Raw genomic sequence first — 18,476 nt, 5'->3', positions numbered from 1 at the left:
AGAGTGGTTATAAGTCCCTGCTAAAACCCTATGGCAATGATTTATTACCCACAGAATGAAAGGATCTGCCACGTTGAAATCCAAACATGCCTGATCCCTCTTTCTCTCAAAATCTGCTCACAAGGAGACCTCCCATAAACAATTCTAGAGAAATAGATGGATTTAGCCAGCCTTTTCTCTTATGTGTAAAGGCCCTATTCCACGGCACGATTATCGTCCGTATTCGGCCGATATCGGCCGCTACAGACGATAATCGTCCCGTGGAATAGAGTGCAACGATCAGCTGACATCGTTCATGTCGGCTGATCATTGCAGTCGCTTGTTTTTCAACAAATGATATAGCAGCGATCTGCTGCCGGCGCTCCGTTGAATAGGAGCATCGGCAGCAGACGCTGCTATATCCTATGGGCTGCCCGGACGATCAGCGATCACCCGGGCAGCCCCCGCGCAGCTCCCCGGCGCCCCTCCCGCACGCACCCGCTCGCTGCAGCCGCGTTGAATAGCGGCAGCAGCGAGCGGGGAACGAGGGCTGACAGCGCTCGTTTGCTCCTCTAAACGACCCGTGTAATAGGCCCTTAAGGCCAGCTTTAGATACTGTTGATAATATTAGTTATTTGTGGCCCATGGCCACCCTAAAGCTGTTTTAACAAACATCACTCTAAATTGTAAAAGAGTATTCAGCAACCCCCAAACAATTTAGATAGTTGTGTCCTTCTTAACACGTGGAGATTTTCCAGCATAAAAGCATTTCTTCCGCACATCTATTCAATTAGATCTACCAGAGGTATTCCCAAACCTCCGAATATATAGTTTAGTCTGATATCCAGACTTGTCCTGGAGATCCAATTTCCCATATGTTTCTTTAGTATGTTCTTAGAGACCATTTTCTTCAGTCTTGTACTTGCTACTTTTGCCAAAAAAGATGTGTGACAGAGGGGATCTCTCGAAAATGGATTGAACCCAGCCTCATGTGACAAGACCTTCATGTCCATAGTGATGAACCGCCAGGCAACCCCCCCCCCCCAGCATAGTGCAATAACTGAGGTTTTTTCAGAGTGGTACCATAGTAGTAGGCAGAATACAAAGTTGTCTAGGCAGATTTCTGGGCAGCTATCTTGGGTAGAAAACTTTAGGTCAGGACAGGCTCTGTTTCGGTCATCTTGGGAAAGAAAATCGGGACTGGTAGCAAATAGATGAATAGTCTTGAAACAAGCTGGGTCAGAACTGTTAAAAACACTTAATGCAAAAATACTATAATTTTTATTACAGTAAATAACCTTACTGCTTAGGCACTGGGCTAAGGTACTACTTACTGAACTAGTTAAGGCAGTACAACTTGGTACACGTCTGGCTATTTAAACTTTTTGATATAGTGCTGGGGGTACATAGAAAATAATAAACATCCTATTCTTACCTAACTATGCTGACCCGGGTTAGTAAGAGTTGATTCTAGCAACAGGATACGGTCAGCAGCACAGACAAAAAAAAAAAAAAAAGGCTTCTTGTCATTGTCTACAGAAATAACAAGTGAAGACATGACACCTCATTTACATGTTATATCTCCAATCCAATATGAAAATGTTACAAAATTTTCCTTTTCCTTTTTGTCTATCACATATTCTATTATAGCAATTAACAATGTTTTGGCACTTTTACATACAGGAAAGGTAGGAGCAAAGGTGGTCCCAGCAAGTGGGCTTCTTGATCCTTCCCAGTGCAGCCAAAGCAGTGACTGGAGCGCTGGCTTCCCCGGATCCGTCTGCAACTCATCCATCAGCTTCCACAGATTGGCCTTCAATAACCCATCCCCTTCTTCCCTTCTTGGAAAGGATGTCATTATTTCCAATTCTTTTGGTATATTAACAATTTTATTTGCTTTTTAAATTTAGATTTTACATTTCGTTTATCATTGTGTTTTCCCCACTGGTTAAGGCTTATCTTTCTGTTATAGTTTTTTGGTTGGTGAGTTATTTTCACTTCTAGATTCTGCTAAAAATATGAATCAAAATTTAGACCCCAAAAAATGTGTGAAGCCAGCCAGGCTATGTTCATACAACGTCAAAAATAATGGCCGTTGTTTGATAATGATGGCAGTAAATAATGCTCATGACTGTTATTGGTGGTCGTCATTGTATAGTAAGGGTTGTTATTTTAAAAACAACTGCCGTAATTTTGCATAAAAAATACTTTGTGTGAACATAGGAAATGTGCTGTTGTTTGGGACTTCCTTAATAGGTTTAAAAAATCCACAAGGTTCTATGAATACCAGACATAGGAATAGCTTTTGGGTCCCAATACATAGTCTGCAACGTCCCCCCCCCTTACTTACCATGAAAATAATAGACTTTGGTGCACATAAAAAATTCGCTTTCCTTTACCAACACGATAACTTTTGCTTTTAGGCTTTAGCGTTGTACCTTACCTAACAAAACGTTTGACACATAAAAAGGGATGGATGGCCTTGTTACCCAATGCAGTTTCCTACAACTGGTACTTTAGCAACGCTGAATTCATGACGAACATCTCCTACGCGTCTACCTTCTATGGCTTTAAGGTAAATTCTAGATACTTCTACATACTGTTTGTAAAACAGTGCAGTAAAAAAAACCTTTAAAAAAACTAGATAACCTTCGGTTTGATGTGTTAATACCTTTACCATGTCATTGCCATGTTTTCATATCTAGATTGAAGACTATGTGCTGATATCCCATAACCTAACTCAGAAGCCCGACTCGTATAAAATAATTGATATCCGCAATGGATCCACACAGCCATTGAGCTATGATAATAATATCAATGGAGACTGGTACTTTAATGATAACACAACTACAGTAACATATCTAGGTACGTGCATTTGTGTGATACTATTAATATTACTCATTTATTAGCTATGGAATCGAGGGATCTGGAAATCTAATAATTAGGGTTATCTTTTTCTGACAAATTAGGATTGGTCTAGTTTGATATACTGTATATGTTTCTTTGTTTTACACAATTCCTACTGGTTGGAAGGGTTCCATAACAGTAAGATGACCAAGTGTTCCACTGATGTGACTCATTCCATTTTTTTTCCAGCCAATTTAGGACTTTGCAATTTTTTTTGTGTTTACAGTGATGACCATGAGAGATCAGAGCGGTTATAGTTTAACCCTTTTACGACCTGGCGTCATTGATGCATCAATGCCCAGGTCATTTTAGGATAAAAGCTTATGGGATCATAATGATCCCATTAGCTGATGTCCCTATGTCTGTCCCCTCTCCTCTGTCCCCTGCCGCTGTTACAATCTTGTGACAGCCCAGCCTTCCCTCCCTTCCCCTGCTGGCCTCCTGGCCAGGAAACTGGAAGCCTGAGGCTACAATCGGGGCTCTGCGATCACTTTGCAGAGCCTCGATGAACAGCGGACAGAGAATTCTCCCTGTGTAGAGGGAGAATTCTCTGTCAGAAGCCCTATAGATGCTGCGGTTGTGCTGAACGCAGTATCTATAGGGTTAACTCTTAGCACCAGAGCGCGGCTCCAGTGCTGAGAGTTGCGGCGGGTCCCCAGCTATAGCCAGGGCCCGCCGCTGATGGCACAGCTCCTGCACCTGAGTCATCCTGGATCGTAAATTAACGATATGCCTGATGCTGCCGCGACGTTAATTTAAAGTGCAGCAGCGGGAGGAGGTTAACTTGGTAATTTACTTAGTTCAGTTCAGTAACTTACTCCCTTACCTGACCCATGCCATGTATCAGTCAGGAAGAAGTTAAAGTGGTAATCTAGGATTAAAAAACATAGCTACTTTCTTTTACAAACAGCTCCATCCTCACCATTAGGAGTTATGTAGTGTTACTTGGCTCAATTCATTTCAATGGAACTGGGCTACAATACCATACACAAACTGAGGACCAGAGTGGTGTTATTTCTGGTGGAAAACATCTTTGTTTTTCTAATCCAGAATAACCCCTCTTAACTCAGAATTACTGAGTATAGTATAGGGTTATAGGGTTAATAGGGGCCATATTTCAAGTCTGTGTAATTTTAGAATTTATCATGGCTGAATTAAATCAAAAGAAGAGCCAAGGTGAAACAAGTTGTATTTATAGAGTTACCTTTATTTATAAGAATTTTCTGCTCTTAGTGTCTGGAAAACGCAGACTTCGGAGACGTGCCGTGGCTGGGGCGGTGGATGCAACCATGTCAAACACCAATGTAAACTTTAAAGTCTACCAATGCTTTTTTAAGAACTGTATAGCACCCCTTCCACCAACCTCAGCCCCACCCAACAATACTAGAAGGTAACGTAATGTCTTTAGATAAATTATTTATATTTAAAGGGAATCTGTCACTAGGCCACTTGGTTTATGGTGTCTTAAATGAGGAAACATAAACTAGTGAAAGAAATGCTGAACAGATTAGTGTATTACTAAAATCATTTTGTTTAGCTGTTCTCCTAATATGCAGGAAAATGGGATTTGTGCCGTATCTCTCCTCCAGCTGCTGATTTACAGTTGACTGCCTATACACAGCATGAATAGACAACGTCAAATCAGCAGCTGGTGGGCGGAGTTTTCTGGTGCTCATGAATATCCAGGACTAATGAGCACACACACATAATGGAGAGGACTACTTATTGTTCATGTTTTTCAGGACGATATCTCCAGATCAGCTACCCAGAACAATGTAAATCATACATCATTCTGTTCAGCTTCTCTGTGACTAATTTATGCTACTCTTAGATAGGACAGCATAAACCTACTGACAGAGTCTCATTGAAGATATTTATCATGTTTACAAGGTTTTAATCTATGGGTTTTCAGGTGCCAAGACTCCCAACTAGGGATGGTCCGAACCTCCCGAGGTTCGGGTTCGTACGAACCCGGACTCTAGGCAATGATTCCCGCTGTCTTAAACCTCCGCGCAGAGGGTGGATACAGCGGGAGGATCGCCTGGAAAACTGGGATACAGCCACAGCCATAGGCTGTATCCCAGTTTTCCAGGCGGTCCTCCCAATGTATCCACCCTCTCCACGGAGGTTTAAGACAGCGGGAGTCATTGCCAAGAGTCCGGGTTCGTACGAACCTGAACCTCGGCAAGTTCGGACCATCCCTACTCCCAACGATTGCAACTCTGCCCCTAATTTTGGCCTTATAGGCAAACAACAAGAGCCAGAACAGGGCACCTCAGCTCCGCAGGAGACAATGGGGATAGCATACCCTGTAAACAGCAGTGCAAGCTAGTTTACAGCAAAGACAGAGGGTCTTAGAATAGCATCCAATGATATTTATCTAGTCCATTATAATTATACAACTTTTCGGTGGTAGCAACCGCTTGACAAAGGTGACTGGTTGCATTCGCCAAAACAATGCATATTTATGGTGGACTATATAAACATCACTAGATGCTATTCTGAGACCCTCTGTCTTCGCTGTGACCTTGCTTGCACTCCTTCATTTTTTCCTGTCTCTTCTCAGAAAGCCAAGCACAAGGGATACAGATTTACAGACAGTCTCATAGATTTTCTATGAATTCATACACTCAGCCAATCAGAAACTGCTTCTTCATTTTATCAATAGATGGAGGGGTCTTAGCACCTAGCTCCTCACCGATAAAACTCTTGACACGTCACTAAGAAACAATGGTAGAAAGCTCCTATATATTAACTAGCCACATTGTCCTCATTGCTGTCCCCTTTAAATAAAGGAATGACCAAAGTACGTGGTTAAGAGCCCACCTCTTTCTATATTTGATTTAGTGGTCAAGTAGAACATTGTCAAGAGAGTAAGATGTGTAATCTATATGCATAACCATCGTGACCAAACTCATAATTTTACTTATATTATTTATTTTTTCAGTTTATGGTCCGATCCTTCTTTCTGGGCGTCAACATCAGAAAACAATAATACTGTCCCGAAAGAAGGAGCCAGTGTTGTGATCCCACCAGGTAAGAATGTGCCCCCTCCAAACACCAATCACATACTCATTGTTTCTGCATCTCATATGAAAAGGCTGGAAATATTCATTTTTTGCTTTTAGTTGCATAAAAAAGCAAAAAATCCAGTAAGTGATAGGGGGTAACAAACAGAAAAATTACAAGATCAAAAACACATTACATGAAGGTAAAAGGCAGACTGGTACATGGGGGAAGAGGATGCTGCCCGCGAGGGCGTACAAAGTATTTAGTTATCATTTTTCCTAGCAATATTTTAAATGCATTGTCAGTCATCTTTGAGTAGGATTAACATAGTCAAAGAGATTGTGCCTTAGGGGTAGGGATGGTCCGAACCTGCCGAGGTTCGGGTTCGTATAAACCCGAACGCTCGGCAGCAGATCCCCGCTGTCTGCCCGCTCCGTGGAGAGGGCGGATCCAGCAGGAGGAACGCCTGGAAAACTGGGATACAGCCTATGGCTAATTAAGGCTGTATCCCAGTTTTCCAGGCGGTCCCCCCGCTGGATCCGCCTGCTCCACGGAGCGGGCAGACAGCGGGTATCTCTACGGAAGGGTTCAGGTTCGTAAGAACCCGAACCGAACTTGGTTCGGACCATCCCTACTTAGGGGGAATCATTGACCAGTTTCCGATGGACCGTACATATCTAGGGAAACCTAGCTGAAAAATACAGAACTAGGCTATGTTCACACGTCATATCAGACCGGCCGTTCCGTGACCTCAGCCGGGTCACGGAACGGCAGGTCTGTGCCCGGATCATCGCGGCCGGTACTTAAGTACCGGCTGGATGATCCATCCGGCCGCAGAGCTCTGATGCGGGCACATCAGCGCGTGGCCGCTTCAGAGCTTCCCCATAGGCCGGAGCCGCTTGCTTCACTGTGTGAACTGACAGGTCTTTTTGTGTCCGTAATTCACTGAATTCCGGCCGCAGAAAACTGACATGTCAGTTTTTTTCCGGCGCCGCATAGGATCCCGGCCGGAGCGTATACGATGTGTGTACGCTCCGGCCGGGATCCCATTGCACATAAGGCTATGTTCAACTCCGCAAAACTTCGGCTGTAGTTCTGCGGCGAGAACTACAGCCGTAGTTTTACGTAGTGTGAACATAGCCCTACTGTAGATAGATACTGAAACTGAGTGATCATCTAGGGCTTTAGGGTGACCGTAGTATAGAAAGGATATCTGGAGATGTTTGGAGTAACGTGGATAATGGCTAGGAACAGATATGAGCGAATTTCGAGCACGCTTGGGTTCGGCATTTGATTACCGGTGGCTGCAGACATTGGACACAGCCCTAGGTAGTCCTAGAAAACATGGATACCGCCTATGGCCTATGACTGTATCCATGTTTTCCAGGCAGCTTTAGGGCTGAATCCAATTCTTCAGCCACCGTATTTACTCATCTCTAGTTAGAAACAAACTTTGACTTCTTTATGACTAATCTTCTTGTTTAATTCTAGGCCAGTGGGTTATAGCTGATGTAGAAATCCCGTCCCTGTATAAACTCACTATTTATGGGACCTTGGAGCTGAGAAATCTCACTGGCAATGCAACTGCCCGATCTGCACCTACGTTCAAAACAACTGTACTCACTGCTACATACATCTTCATCCAGGTGAGGATCACAAGATTTGATAAAAAAATGTCAAAAATGTTTGAAAATATCTACGAATCTTAATATTTTCTACTTTCCTTGTTTGTTGGATGTGAACAGGGTGGGAGACTAATAGGAGGAACAGAGGACAACCCATTCCAGGGAGAATTACATATTGTACTGAGAGGAAGTCATTCAACCCCAGAGTTACCATTGCCAAATGGGCCAAACCTAGGCTCAAAGGCTTTAGGTAAATTCCGATATATAACATTGTGGATGATTGAAGGCAACATGGACATTATACATGAATAAGAAACCTAAATGTCCTCTATTTTTTTGTGCAGGTGTGTTTGGTGAGCTTGATTTACATGGACTTCCTCGGTCTGTATACAGAACAAAGCTGGCAAAAACAGCATTAGCAGGGTCCCAACTCATCACAGTCTCCGAACCAGTAGATTGGCAGGTGGGTATGATCATTCTTAGGCCATTCAAGTCATGTTACTCAACTTCCAAGTATAAGAACTTAAAGAGGATGTACCACCCGGTACATCCTCTTTAACCTGAACCCACGGATCGATCGGCGCCGGCACGGGGAAGCCGGTGCTGCGGTCCGTTTTTCCAGTTTTCCCATTTTTCCCGTGCACAGCGCTGTTCGATCCAGCGGTACCGGCCGGTGCTAAAGCACTGGAGGTCGGCCGGGCCGCCCCCAGTGGGAGGGAACTCTCTCCCCTGTATGACGCGGCTCCATTCATTCTAAGCGAGCCTCGTCATACAGGGGAGGGTATTCCCTCTCACTGGGGGCGGGCCGGCCGACCTCCAGTGCTTCAGCACCGGCCAGTACCGCTGGATCAAACGGCGCCGTGCACGGGAACCGGGCGGCGGTCCGAAAAACGTACTGGCTTCCCCATGCCGGCGCCGATCGATCCGTGGGTTCAGGTTAAAGACGATGTACCGGGTGGTACATCCTCTTTAAGAGTATTAGGATATAAATTGATTTGAAATCTACAATCAACTTGGGTTCAGTGTAGGATCATCCTACTTTATTATGGGCTTTTCCCATTGCAAATAAAAATACTTCATGCTTAAATATCACCATGTTTCCTTTACAAGATTGGAGAAGAAGTTCTGATCACTACTACAAGTTATAATGCCTGGCAGCAGGAAACGAGGCAAATCATGGGAGTTTCTGCCGACCAGATGACTCTCACTTTAAATCAGTCTCTCACCTTCAACCATTCTGGTAAGTGACAAAATAGACTGTATTTCTTAATATTGTATAGATATTTTCTGGTTTAGAGGATGTATTGGTTTCTATTGTTTACATCAAGATTTTATGATAACATTTTAAATGTTTGTTTTTTTTCTTAACATTTTCCATTTTACTATTTATCATTTAAAACAATCCTCCAATTTTGCCATTTTGCTGCTAAGTTTAAAACTAAGCTCAGACTTCCTGTTCTGCCTGTGATGATAAGTTAGAAGATGCTGGAAAGTGATCTATACAGCATTGGGCTATGTTAGCACAACGTAAGAGACCGGCCGTTCTGTGACCCGTACGGGTCACGGAATGGCTGGTCTCTGAAGAGATCATCCCGGCTGGTACTGCAGTGCTGGCCGAATGATCTTTAGCCCCGCAGAGTTCTGATGCGGGCGCATCCCTGCGCGCCCGCATCAGAACTCCCCACAGCACACTATGAAGCAAGCGGCTGGGGCCGCTCGCTACACTGTGTGCACTGACATGGTTTTCTGCTACCTCTATTCAATGAATAGCAGCAGCAGAAAACTAACATGTCAGTTCTTTGCGGCGCTGCTAGGGATCCCAGCCGGAGCGTGTACTATGTGTATACGCTCCGGCCAGGATCCCATAGACAGCAAGGTAACATATTTTTTCTTATTAACCACGGCCGTCAGTGCAAGACAGTGACACTTTAAGTCATGCCTCCCTCTTGTTAATACATATGGATCCTATGGATTCAAATGGTTGGAAACCACCCATCAGGATAGTCAGGGACATTCAGGAAAAATATAGTTTACAGCGGGGGAATTTTTTTTTTTTTTTTTTTTTAAAGAATTACATAAATAGACATATAAACAGAGGCTGTCTTTAACTATTTAAAGGGGACCTGTTACATTTAAATACACAAATAAGATATAGATAACATAAACATTATAAGTAGAATAAATAAGTATATATCAGTATTTACATTTAAAAAAGTATATTTTAGAAATAACCTAATAGTATTTATCTATATCATTTGAGATTTGTAATTGAATTTCTCTTCCAGCCAACACCTACCAAGTACCAAACGCAACCCTGAATTACACTCTGGCAGCTGACGTTGCGTTACTTACTCGGAATATTAAGATCATTGGTGAGGATTACCCCGGATGGCAGAGTGAATCATTTGGAGCCCGGGTTCTCGTCAGCACATTTACAGACACTGCTGAATATCGAGGTATTGTGGATGTTACCAGTGCAAATGATTTTTGTAACAAAATATAGTTTCTCGATCTACCTTATAAAGATACCAAGGATCACAATTGATACCAAAATCACTACTGACCCATGGACTATGGAATTAGTTGTGTCATTAGTTCCCACCTGGTTTATGTGAAGGGATGGGATGGTGGAGAAGCCCTTATTAACTACTATATTATTATGTTTCTGAAGGTAAAGCAAGGATTGAAAATGTAGAATTTTATCACTCTGGCCAGGAAGGTTATAGAGATCCCGGAGATCCACGGTACTCACTGGCCTTCCTTGGTCTTGGAGAGGTATGTTTCTGTGAACTTTTTTGTTTTACTTCTTGTTATTTTTTTTATTTAGAAAGAAATATATATTACCAAATGCATTATTTATTAATCTGGTTTCCATTTCGATTGTGACTCAAGGACAAAGCATAGATTTCACATTGGGAGGACTTTTTGCTTTACTCATAGTTATACATATATATAGCCTAAGAATCTTCCACAAGAATTGGGGGGGGGGGGGGGGAGGAACCCGAAGAGCTTAATAACAAATATAATTTTTGTCTTTTAAAGGTATCATCGAATGAATCCTATGTTCGGGGATGCGCCTTCCACTATGGATTCTCCCCAGCAATCGGTGTGTTTTCCACAAATGGACTTAATATTGATGACAACGTTATTTATTTCACTGTTGGAGAAGGTAAACCTAATGCATAGGGGTGTACATATTAGATAAAGGGATTGTATAGGCTTGGCTATATTCTGTTTTCCTTTTTGTAGGAATCCGAGTGACTGGAGAACGTGTAAATATAAGGGGAAATCTGGTTGCCCTGTCCATTTGGCCTGGTACATACCAAGGGCGCTTGGAAGTAAAGAATGAGCTGTGGCATGGAGGAATTGAGGTTCGCTTGTTACTGGCTGGGCTTAAAGTGGTATTTCTTGATGATTCTGTGTTTTGAAATTCCACAAACTGAAAAATAAAAAAATAAAAAAATAAATAAAGCGTTGGAATAACACATAGCACTATTCTAACACTATCAATGGCAAAACAGAGGATCTCCTGTGTAATTTTTACTTTTTAGCCTACTTTTTCACATTTCTGCAGCCCTCTGGTCTCTTCCCTTTTTAAGTGTGGGCCCCAGTGTGATTGTGACCAGAAATCAGCTGTAATTCCAAGGAGTGCATTGCAGTCTGGCCCTTAGTAAGGGCCCTATTACATGGGAAGATTATACTGCAAATTATCGTTTTATACTTCGACTTTAAACGATAATCGTTTTGTGTAAACACAGGCAATGATTAAACGACCAATGAGAAATCGTTCATCTTTCGTTTGGTGCTGACACCTAAATCGTTGTTAATTGTTCGCTAAATGTTCTATGTAATTCCACATTCGTTCACTAATCGTTCAGTGTAATTTCACATTGATCCTTCATTTGATGGGATCAGTTAGAGTAAACTATTGTAGTAATGGTGCGTTTACACAGACAGATTTACCTGATAGATCTTTGATGCCAAAGCCAGGAACAGACTATAAACAGGGATCAGGTCACAAAGGAAAGACTGGGATCTATCCTCTTTTCAAATCCATTCCTGGCATTGGCTTTCAAAATCTATTAGATAAATCTGTCTGTGTAAACGCACCCTAACCAACAACTATCATTCTGTGTAATAAACAATCTCGTTTGCGATCGTTAATAGATAAAAATCGGTTTGTCTAATAGGACCCTAACTGCCTGGTCACCACAGCTTACCTCCCTAGTCTTCCTCTACTGAGCTGAATAAAAGTAGTCCCAGTATATAGTACTATGGGAACTCATTTCCTCGGAATTTTCTACTCCTTCCGACCAATCAAATCCATTGATATGTTCCTCTGATGCTCCCAAAAAATTCTCTTCTTCTTTAGTGTGCACGCACCCTTATGACTGATTTGAATATAAAGCTTACAACGTACAAATTGTGCTGTTTTATTCCCAGATCAATGAAGGAACTGACATAGTTCTGCAGGATAACGTTGTTACTGGTTTTGAAAGAGCTGGATATCGTATTAATGGAGAATCTTGCCAAAGTAGGTAATAAGTTATAGATCATAAAATAATACAGTGCAGTAGAAACAAAATCACTGCGATGAGTCGTATACTGTCATACTTGTTTCCAAATTCATATTTAAATTTTTTTTTAAATAAAAGTTGTAGAGTGTTAAAAAAAAAAAAGAAAAGAAAAAAAGAACGGAGTTGGGTTCAAAAAAAAAAATCAGGAACACAACTTTTTATTGAATTTTATTGAATTAGTCATAAAAGATTAGTTAATGCAGAATCAGCCACTGGGAACCTGGGAAAAAAACAACAAAAACAACCAAGTTAGTTTCTCATAGACATTAAAGGGGTTGTCCGGCGATAAAAAATTATTCACAGGATAACACACATTACAAAGTTATACAACTTTGTAATGTATGTTATGTCTGTGAATGGCCCCCTTCCCCGTGTCCCACCACCCCCACCCGTGTACCCGGAAGTGTGGTGCGCTATACATTACCTGTCACATTACATGACGTGGCCGCGTCATCAGCCGCTCAGCCGCGATTGGCTGAGCACAGTTATGCTCAGCCAATCGCGGCTGAGCTTCGGATGACGCTGCAGAGGGTGGCCGGCACTCGGGAAGATCCGCCGGCCTCCCGAAGAAGACGTCACTGCTGAGGATCGGAGACCGTGGACGACACGAGATGCGGTGAGTATAATGCACCACACTTCCGGGTCTAGCGTGGGTGGGGGGAAACACGGGGAAGGGGGCCATTCACAGACATAACATACATTACAAAGTTGTATAACTTTGTAATGTGTGTTATTCTGTGAATAATTTTTTATCGCCGGACAACCCCTTTAAAGAAAAAGTCCGGTGAAAGTATTGTATTGCCATCCAAAAGTTATACAGTTCCCCAATATACACTTATTATGGGAAATGCTTGTAAAGTGCTTTTTCCCCTGCACTTACTACTGCAACAACGCTTCACCTTCTGGATAACATGGTGATGTCACTTCCTGGATAACATGGTGATGTCACTTTCTGGATAACATGGTGATGTCACGCCCCGACTCCCAAAGCTGTGGGGGCTGTGGCTGCTGGAGAGGATGATGGCAGGGGGATGCTCAGTGTCCCTCCAGTGCCCTGTGTCCCTCAGTGTCCCCCTGCCATTATCCTCTCTAGCAGCCACAGCCCGCACAGCTCTGGGAGTCGGGTCATGACATCATCATTTTATCCAGGAAGTGACATCACCATGTTATCCAGGAAGTGACATCACCATGTTATCCAGGAAGTGACATCACCATGTTATCCAGGAAGTGAAGCCTTGATGCAGTAGTAAGTGCAGGAAAAAGAGCACTTTTGGGAAGATTTATCAAATATTTATTATAAAGTTTAAAGCGAAAATCTTTTTCTTTCATATCAACTTCAGATCAACTTTATATCAAATATCAGTTTCAGAAAGTTACAAAGATTTGTAATTTACTTCTATTTAAAAATCTCAAGTCTTCCCATACTTACAGTAGCTGCTGTATGTCCTGCAGGAAGTGGTGTATTCTTTTCAGTCTGACACAGTGCTCTCTGCTGCCACCTCTGTCCATGTCAGGAACTGTCCAGAGCAGTAGCAAATCCACATAGAAAACCTTTCCCGCTCTGGACAGTTCCTCACATGGACAGAGGCGGCAGCAGAGAGCACTGAGTCAGACTGGAAAGAAAACAACATTTCCTGCAGGACATACAGAGGCTGACCTGACCTGAACTTTCTGAAACCAGTTGATTTTAAAGAAAATAATTTTCTCTGGACAACCCCTTTAATTGCAAATCACACCTGAACTGGAGACAAGAATCGTGTTGTCTCTGGAAGAAAGTGGCTATGTTTTAAACGCTGGACAACCCCTTTAACATATTTGAAGAATTTGCTCATGTGCCCCATAATGTTTATTATTAGAAATGTTGTATGTTTTGTTACTTCGGTTATACCTCTGCCTGGCGACACATGGTCAAGGATATGTTCATAGTATTAGAGCCAGTGCTGTGGTAAAACAGCACCAGCCTATGATAACCTGTATAACATGCAGGACTATTATCTTTCAGATAACAATAATCCGAGTCAGCAATGGTTTAACAATGAAGCTTATGGCGGGTTATATGGCATCTTTATGAACCAGGATGGGCTTGATGACTGTACACGTATAAGAGGGTTCAAACTGTGGAAGTGCTGGGATTACGGCATCTATGTCCAGGTAATGTATGAGGATATCAGTGCCCAGGTGTGCCCTTATGGACATCTTATGTCACAGTCAGAATGTGCTATCAATGGGAAGTATTTTTAAGGGGTTTACGCTCTCTCTGATACACCCAGTCTACATTTGTCTGATATTTTGTATTACTCTAACATTTTAGAAGGTGTCAGTGATTCTTAAGTCTCTTGTGTCTTTGTCCTTACAGATTGTATCCTCAGTGCAGATCTCTGATGTGTTTCTAGCAGATAATGGAATGGGTATACTTACTATAATATACACACCACCATCTCTCAGCCACGAGACATCTAACAAAACAGTCCAGATCTCGGTAAGTATACAAATGTGAACATTGACTTCTGTTGTGAAAAATATAGTGGGTTTTGTGGGGAGTTCCTGGTATGTAGTAGTTAGTACCTACCAAACTGGTGAATCATACACTCCTTAAAGGGGACCTGTCACCCTGGCTGCCAGGGCGAGGCCCGCCCGACCCCCCGGTGGAGCCGCTTATACCTAGCCCTTCCTCGAAGTCCTGGCCCGCCGGCCAGAAATCCCTGTTGGAAGCCATGCACATGCTCACCAGAGATGAGTCTGACGCTTATAGAAAATTACTGCTCCAGTCATTCTCTATGGGCGTCAGACTCATCTCTGGTGAGCGCGCACACGGCTTCTGACGGGGTTTTCTCGGCGGCGGGACGGGGCCCGGGACTTTGAGAGGGGATAAGAATAAGGGGCTCCACTGGGGGGGGGAACTTCACCCCGGCAGCTGGGGTGGCAAGTCCCCTTTAAGCTTGCCTTTTTGATCCCAAAAGAGCTAATATAGAGCGAATTGCTGAAATTGCTGAAAAATTCAGCTTAGGTATCAGAACACTCAGGGCATTGCACTGTTCAGCGTTTGCAGCCCAGGGAACGCCCTGGGGCCTTTTTCACCAAATGTGCATAAAACATATGCTGCGTGGTCATCTCCACTTTTTAGTACTGCAAATAAATAAATAAATAAATAAAAGTATACTGTCACATACCTCCAGAATGGAAGCCAATTTTTGACATACATCTAGTGATAGGGTTCCTTTTAGAGTTGAGCACACTTGGAGCCCACTCAGGTTCATCCCGACCCAAGTGTGCATCATTTAATTATCGGTGGCTGAAGAAGTTGGATATAGCCCCAAGGCTGCCTGAAACACATGGATGCAGCCTATGGCCTATTGCTGTATCCGTGTTTTCCAGGGCTCCCTAGGACTGCATCCAACTTCTTCAGCCACCGCTAGTCAAATGCTACACACTCGTTTTTGGACTAACCTGAGTGGGCTCGACGTTCACTGAACTCTAGTTCCCATGCTTCATCAGTGTACAGTAAAGACAATCAACCAATATCTATGTCTTCACCACAGACAAAAAATTCTCCACCCTCACGGTGAGTTAAATCAATATATTAGGGGTGTACACCTTTAAAACTCTACTTTTATTCAATTTTCTAAAAACACAAAAGAACCCCACATAACAGAAAACAAGTACAGTACAATCCGTATTTACACCAGTCCACAATTCAGCTCAACCTACACACTCCCAGCCGGGATGTATGAAAATAAAACCGGTTGTATCTCACCAGTCTGTCGTCCCGTAGTCTCGCTGGTATTTCTTCAGTAGACAGTGCCAATAGCAGGTTGTGACCAATCAGGAGTTAATTTTAACCCTAATACGCCCTTGTTGTGTAAGCGTGTTGGTCACTACCCCTTCTCGCACAGGGAACTGTCGGGGCACTCGCCCTAAAAAGGGCGACCCCTGCCCCGATCTAACCCTTTGTTCAGTCCCTGTTATACCCTGTATTCACTCCCAACGTGTCACGTTTCCTCTGGGTAACCAAATTCATCAGGGGAAAACACAAAATCGGGTATCAAACACTAATGTAAATTTAAATCAACAATACATAAAGATTACAAAACTTTAAAGCAATTAAATAATCTGGCAAAAGTACCTCTAGACTTGCACAGTGGTGCTAAACTGTCTTATTGCCTACATTGCCTGGCCTCACCTAAAGTGTTTTAATACTCTGTGGCTATTTACATAAAGTGCAAATGCTTCTACCAGCTATTCAGATAAAAAGTATCTAATGATCTGACACTAGTTCAGTAAAGTGCAGTTGCAAACTAATGCCCCTCAGAGTCTCGGCCTTTCTGTGCAAATAATCAGCTAAAGTGTCTGGTGCAGTGGCATCTACAGACCTCGGTACCTGCATTCTCACTGTAGGGATCCTCCTATATACCTCCGTATCCCTGAACATGCTTGCCCCACTTCCGGACGCTAGCCCCACTTCCGGTCCCGCCGTGACGTCACTTCCGGCGGCCGTTCGCGTCATTACGGAGCGCTACAAGGTAACCATGGATACAGTCAACAACAATACAGACGATGTCCCTGGTTTGTTTAACCACTTAAAACGGCCGTTACCTAGCTTATTTGGACAAACGAAATCTCTCTCAACACCTCCTGCTCCCTCCATGTGATGTGCCTCATTTCAACAGAGTGTATATTTTAACCCCTACATATCCAAGCAACTTAAACAGAAATGTACAGGCATTATCGTTTATATATTTCTTTCTATTCTCTTTTATGGCAATCTATAACCCTTTCTTTTCTTCTCCTCCTTTTCTTTCCTCTCTCCATCTTCTTCTAAATCATGTGTATCCACCCGATAGCCAACAAGTAATTCACTATGCAGATAGACACCTATATTACAGCATCCTATTATAGTGGGAAAGAGGAGTTCGCATAGTGATAAAATCAGATTAATATTAAATATACGGAGGGTCAGGTGGGAAAACGGAGGATTGTGATTCCTGCCTCAACCTTATTTTAGAGGAAGCAGGTATAACTCAGTTTCTCATTTAACCCTTTCGGGGCAACAGTCTGTAGCCTAAAAATCCACTGGGTCTCCTTTTGCAGGATAACTCTATCCCAGTCACCGCCCCTACAATGGGGACGGACCAGCTGCATCCCTACAAACTTGAGACCTGTCACATCTCCTCCATGAGTGGCGTTGATGTGTCTCGCCACTGGTTTGTCTGCTCCATTCGCCACATCTCTCAAATGCTCACCCACCCTCCGTCTGAACTCTCTTACTGTCTTCCCCACATACTCCATGCCGCAAATGCATGTGGCCTTGTATACTACGCCCTTTGACCTGCAATTAATGAAGTCTCTGATCTCATAATTACGACCGGTGACATTACTGTTAAAATTTTTACATTTATCAATATGGGCGCACGCTATACAGCCACTGCATCGGAAGCACCCTGCTATTTGTCTATCAAGCCAAGTATTTGGTGGTCTTGGGGCTTCAAAGTGACTTTTCACTAGTCTATCTCGTAGGCTTCTCCCCTTTCTGTAGGTGATCTGCGGGTAAGGGCCTAAGGTGTCTTGCAAGTCGGGATCCATTAACAGCACATCCCAATGTTTGGCTATGATTTTTTTAACCTGACTCGATGCACCATCAAACGTCGCAATGATTCTGGTTATTTTCGCATCTTCTTGCTTATCTTTTGGTATCAAGAGCTGTGTCCTATCGAGACCCTTTACATCCTGATAGGCTTTCCGTAAAATGTTATCCGGGTAGCCTCTTCTGGTGAATCTCTCTCTGAGATCATCAGCTTGTTTTTTAAATTCCTCTGTCGTGGAGCAGTTCCGCTTCATCCTCAAATAATGGCCCTTCGGTATACCCGCCTTCAGGGCTCTGGGATGGTGACTGCTCCACGACAGGAGGGCATTGGTGGAGGTGGGTTTTCTGTACACAGTTGTGTCCAGGCCGCCCCTCCCGTTTTTTTCAATCAGGATGTCCAAAAATGGTAGTTTGGACTCTCACATGTGAAGTGTAGTCCAATCTCGTTTACATTCAGGGCTTTCACAAAGTCCAGAAAATGACGTTTTGGCCCGCTCCATATGATAATTATATATCATCAATGAAGCGGGCCCACAGCTGCACACTTGTGGTGTATTCCTGGAGGGTGTCCCCGAATACCATCGACTCCTCCCACCAGCCCAGAAGGAGATTTGCGTACGTGGGGGCACAAGGGCTCCCCATAGCAGTCCCTCTGAGCTGGTGGAAGATTTTATGGTCGAATACAAAATAATTTCGGGTCAACGTAAAACTCAACAAGTCAAGTACCAATTGGTTATGGCCCCTGAACTGACAACCTCTTGTCTGCAAGAAGAATTGCACTGCAGCCAAACCTGCCGA

General features: G+C 43.2%; 1 protein-coding gene across 1 annotated transcript in view; it reads left to right on the top strand.

The window, feature by feature from the left end:
* Window positions 1–18,476, top strand: part of LOC138784114 (fibrocystin-L-like) — a 93,508-nt gene that overhangs the window by 58,713 nt on the left and 16,319 nt on the right. The window contains exons 49-64 of the mRNA XM_069959630.1: window positions 1,663–1,854; window positions 2,403–2,554; window positions 2,685–2,844; window positions 4,120–4,276; window positions 5,834–5,922; window positions 7,387–7,541; window positions 7,641–7,770; window positions 7,865–7,983; window positions 8,631–8,760; window positions 9,806–9,976; window positions 10,192–10,295; window positions 10,563–10,689; window positions 10,770–10,891; window positions 11,964–12,054; window positions 14,100–14,248; window positions 14,454–14,576. Coding sequence (XP_069815731.1) covers window positions 1,663–1,854; window positions 2,403–2,554; window positions 2,685–2,844; window positions 4,120–4,276; window positions 5,834–5,922; window positions 7,387–7,541; window positions 7,641–7,770; window positions 7,865–7,983; window positions 8,631–8,760; window positions 9,806–9,976; window positions 10,192–10,295; window positions 10,563–10,689; window positions 10,770–10,891; window positions 11,964–12,054; window positions 14,100–14,248; window positions 14,454–14,576 — 2,171 coding nt within the window. The remainder of the gene's footprint in view (window positions 1–1,662; window positions 1,855–2,402; window positions 2,555–2,684; window positions 2,845–4,119; window positions 4,277–5,833; window positions 5,923–7,386; window positions 7,542–7,640; window positions 7,771–7,864; window positions 7,984–8,630; window positions 8,761–9,805; window positions 9,977–10,191; window positions 10,296–10,562; window positions 10,690–10,769; window positions 10,892–11,963; window positions 12,055–14,099; window positions 14,249–14,453; window positions 14,577–18,476) is intronic.

The sequence above is a fragment of the Dendropsophus ebraccatus genome, chromosome 2 (genome assembly GCF_027789765.1).
Source record: "Dendropsophus ebraccatus isolate aDenEbr1 chromosome 2, aDenEbr1.pat, whole genome shotgun sequence".
NCBI classification, from domain to species: Eukaryota; Metazoa; Chordata; class Amphibia; order Anura; family Hylidae; genus Dendropsophus; species Dendropsophus ebraccatus.
Note: the sequence above shows the minus strand (reverse complement) of the source record. Positions and strands in the feature narration are given on the sequence as shown.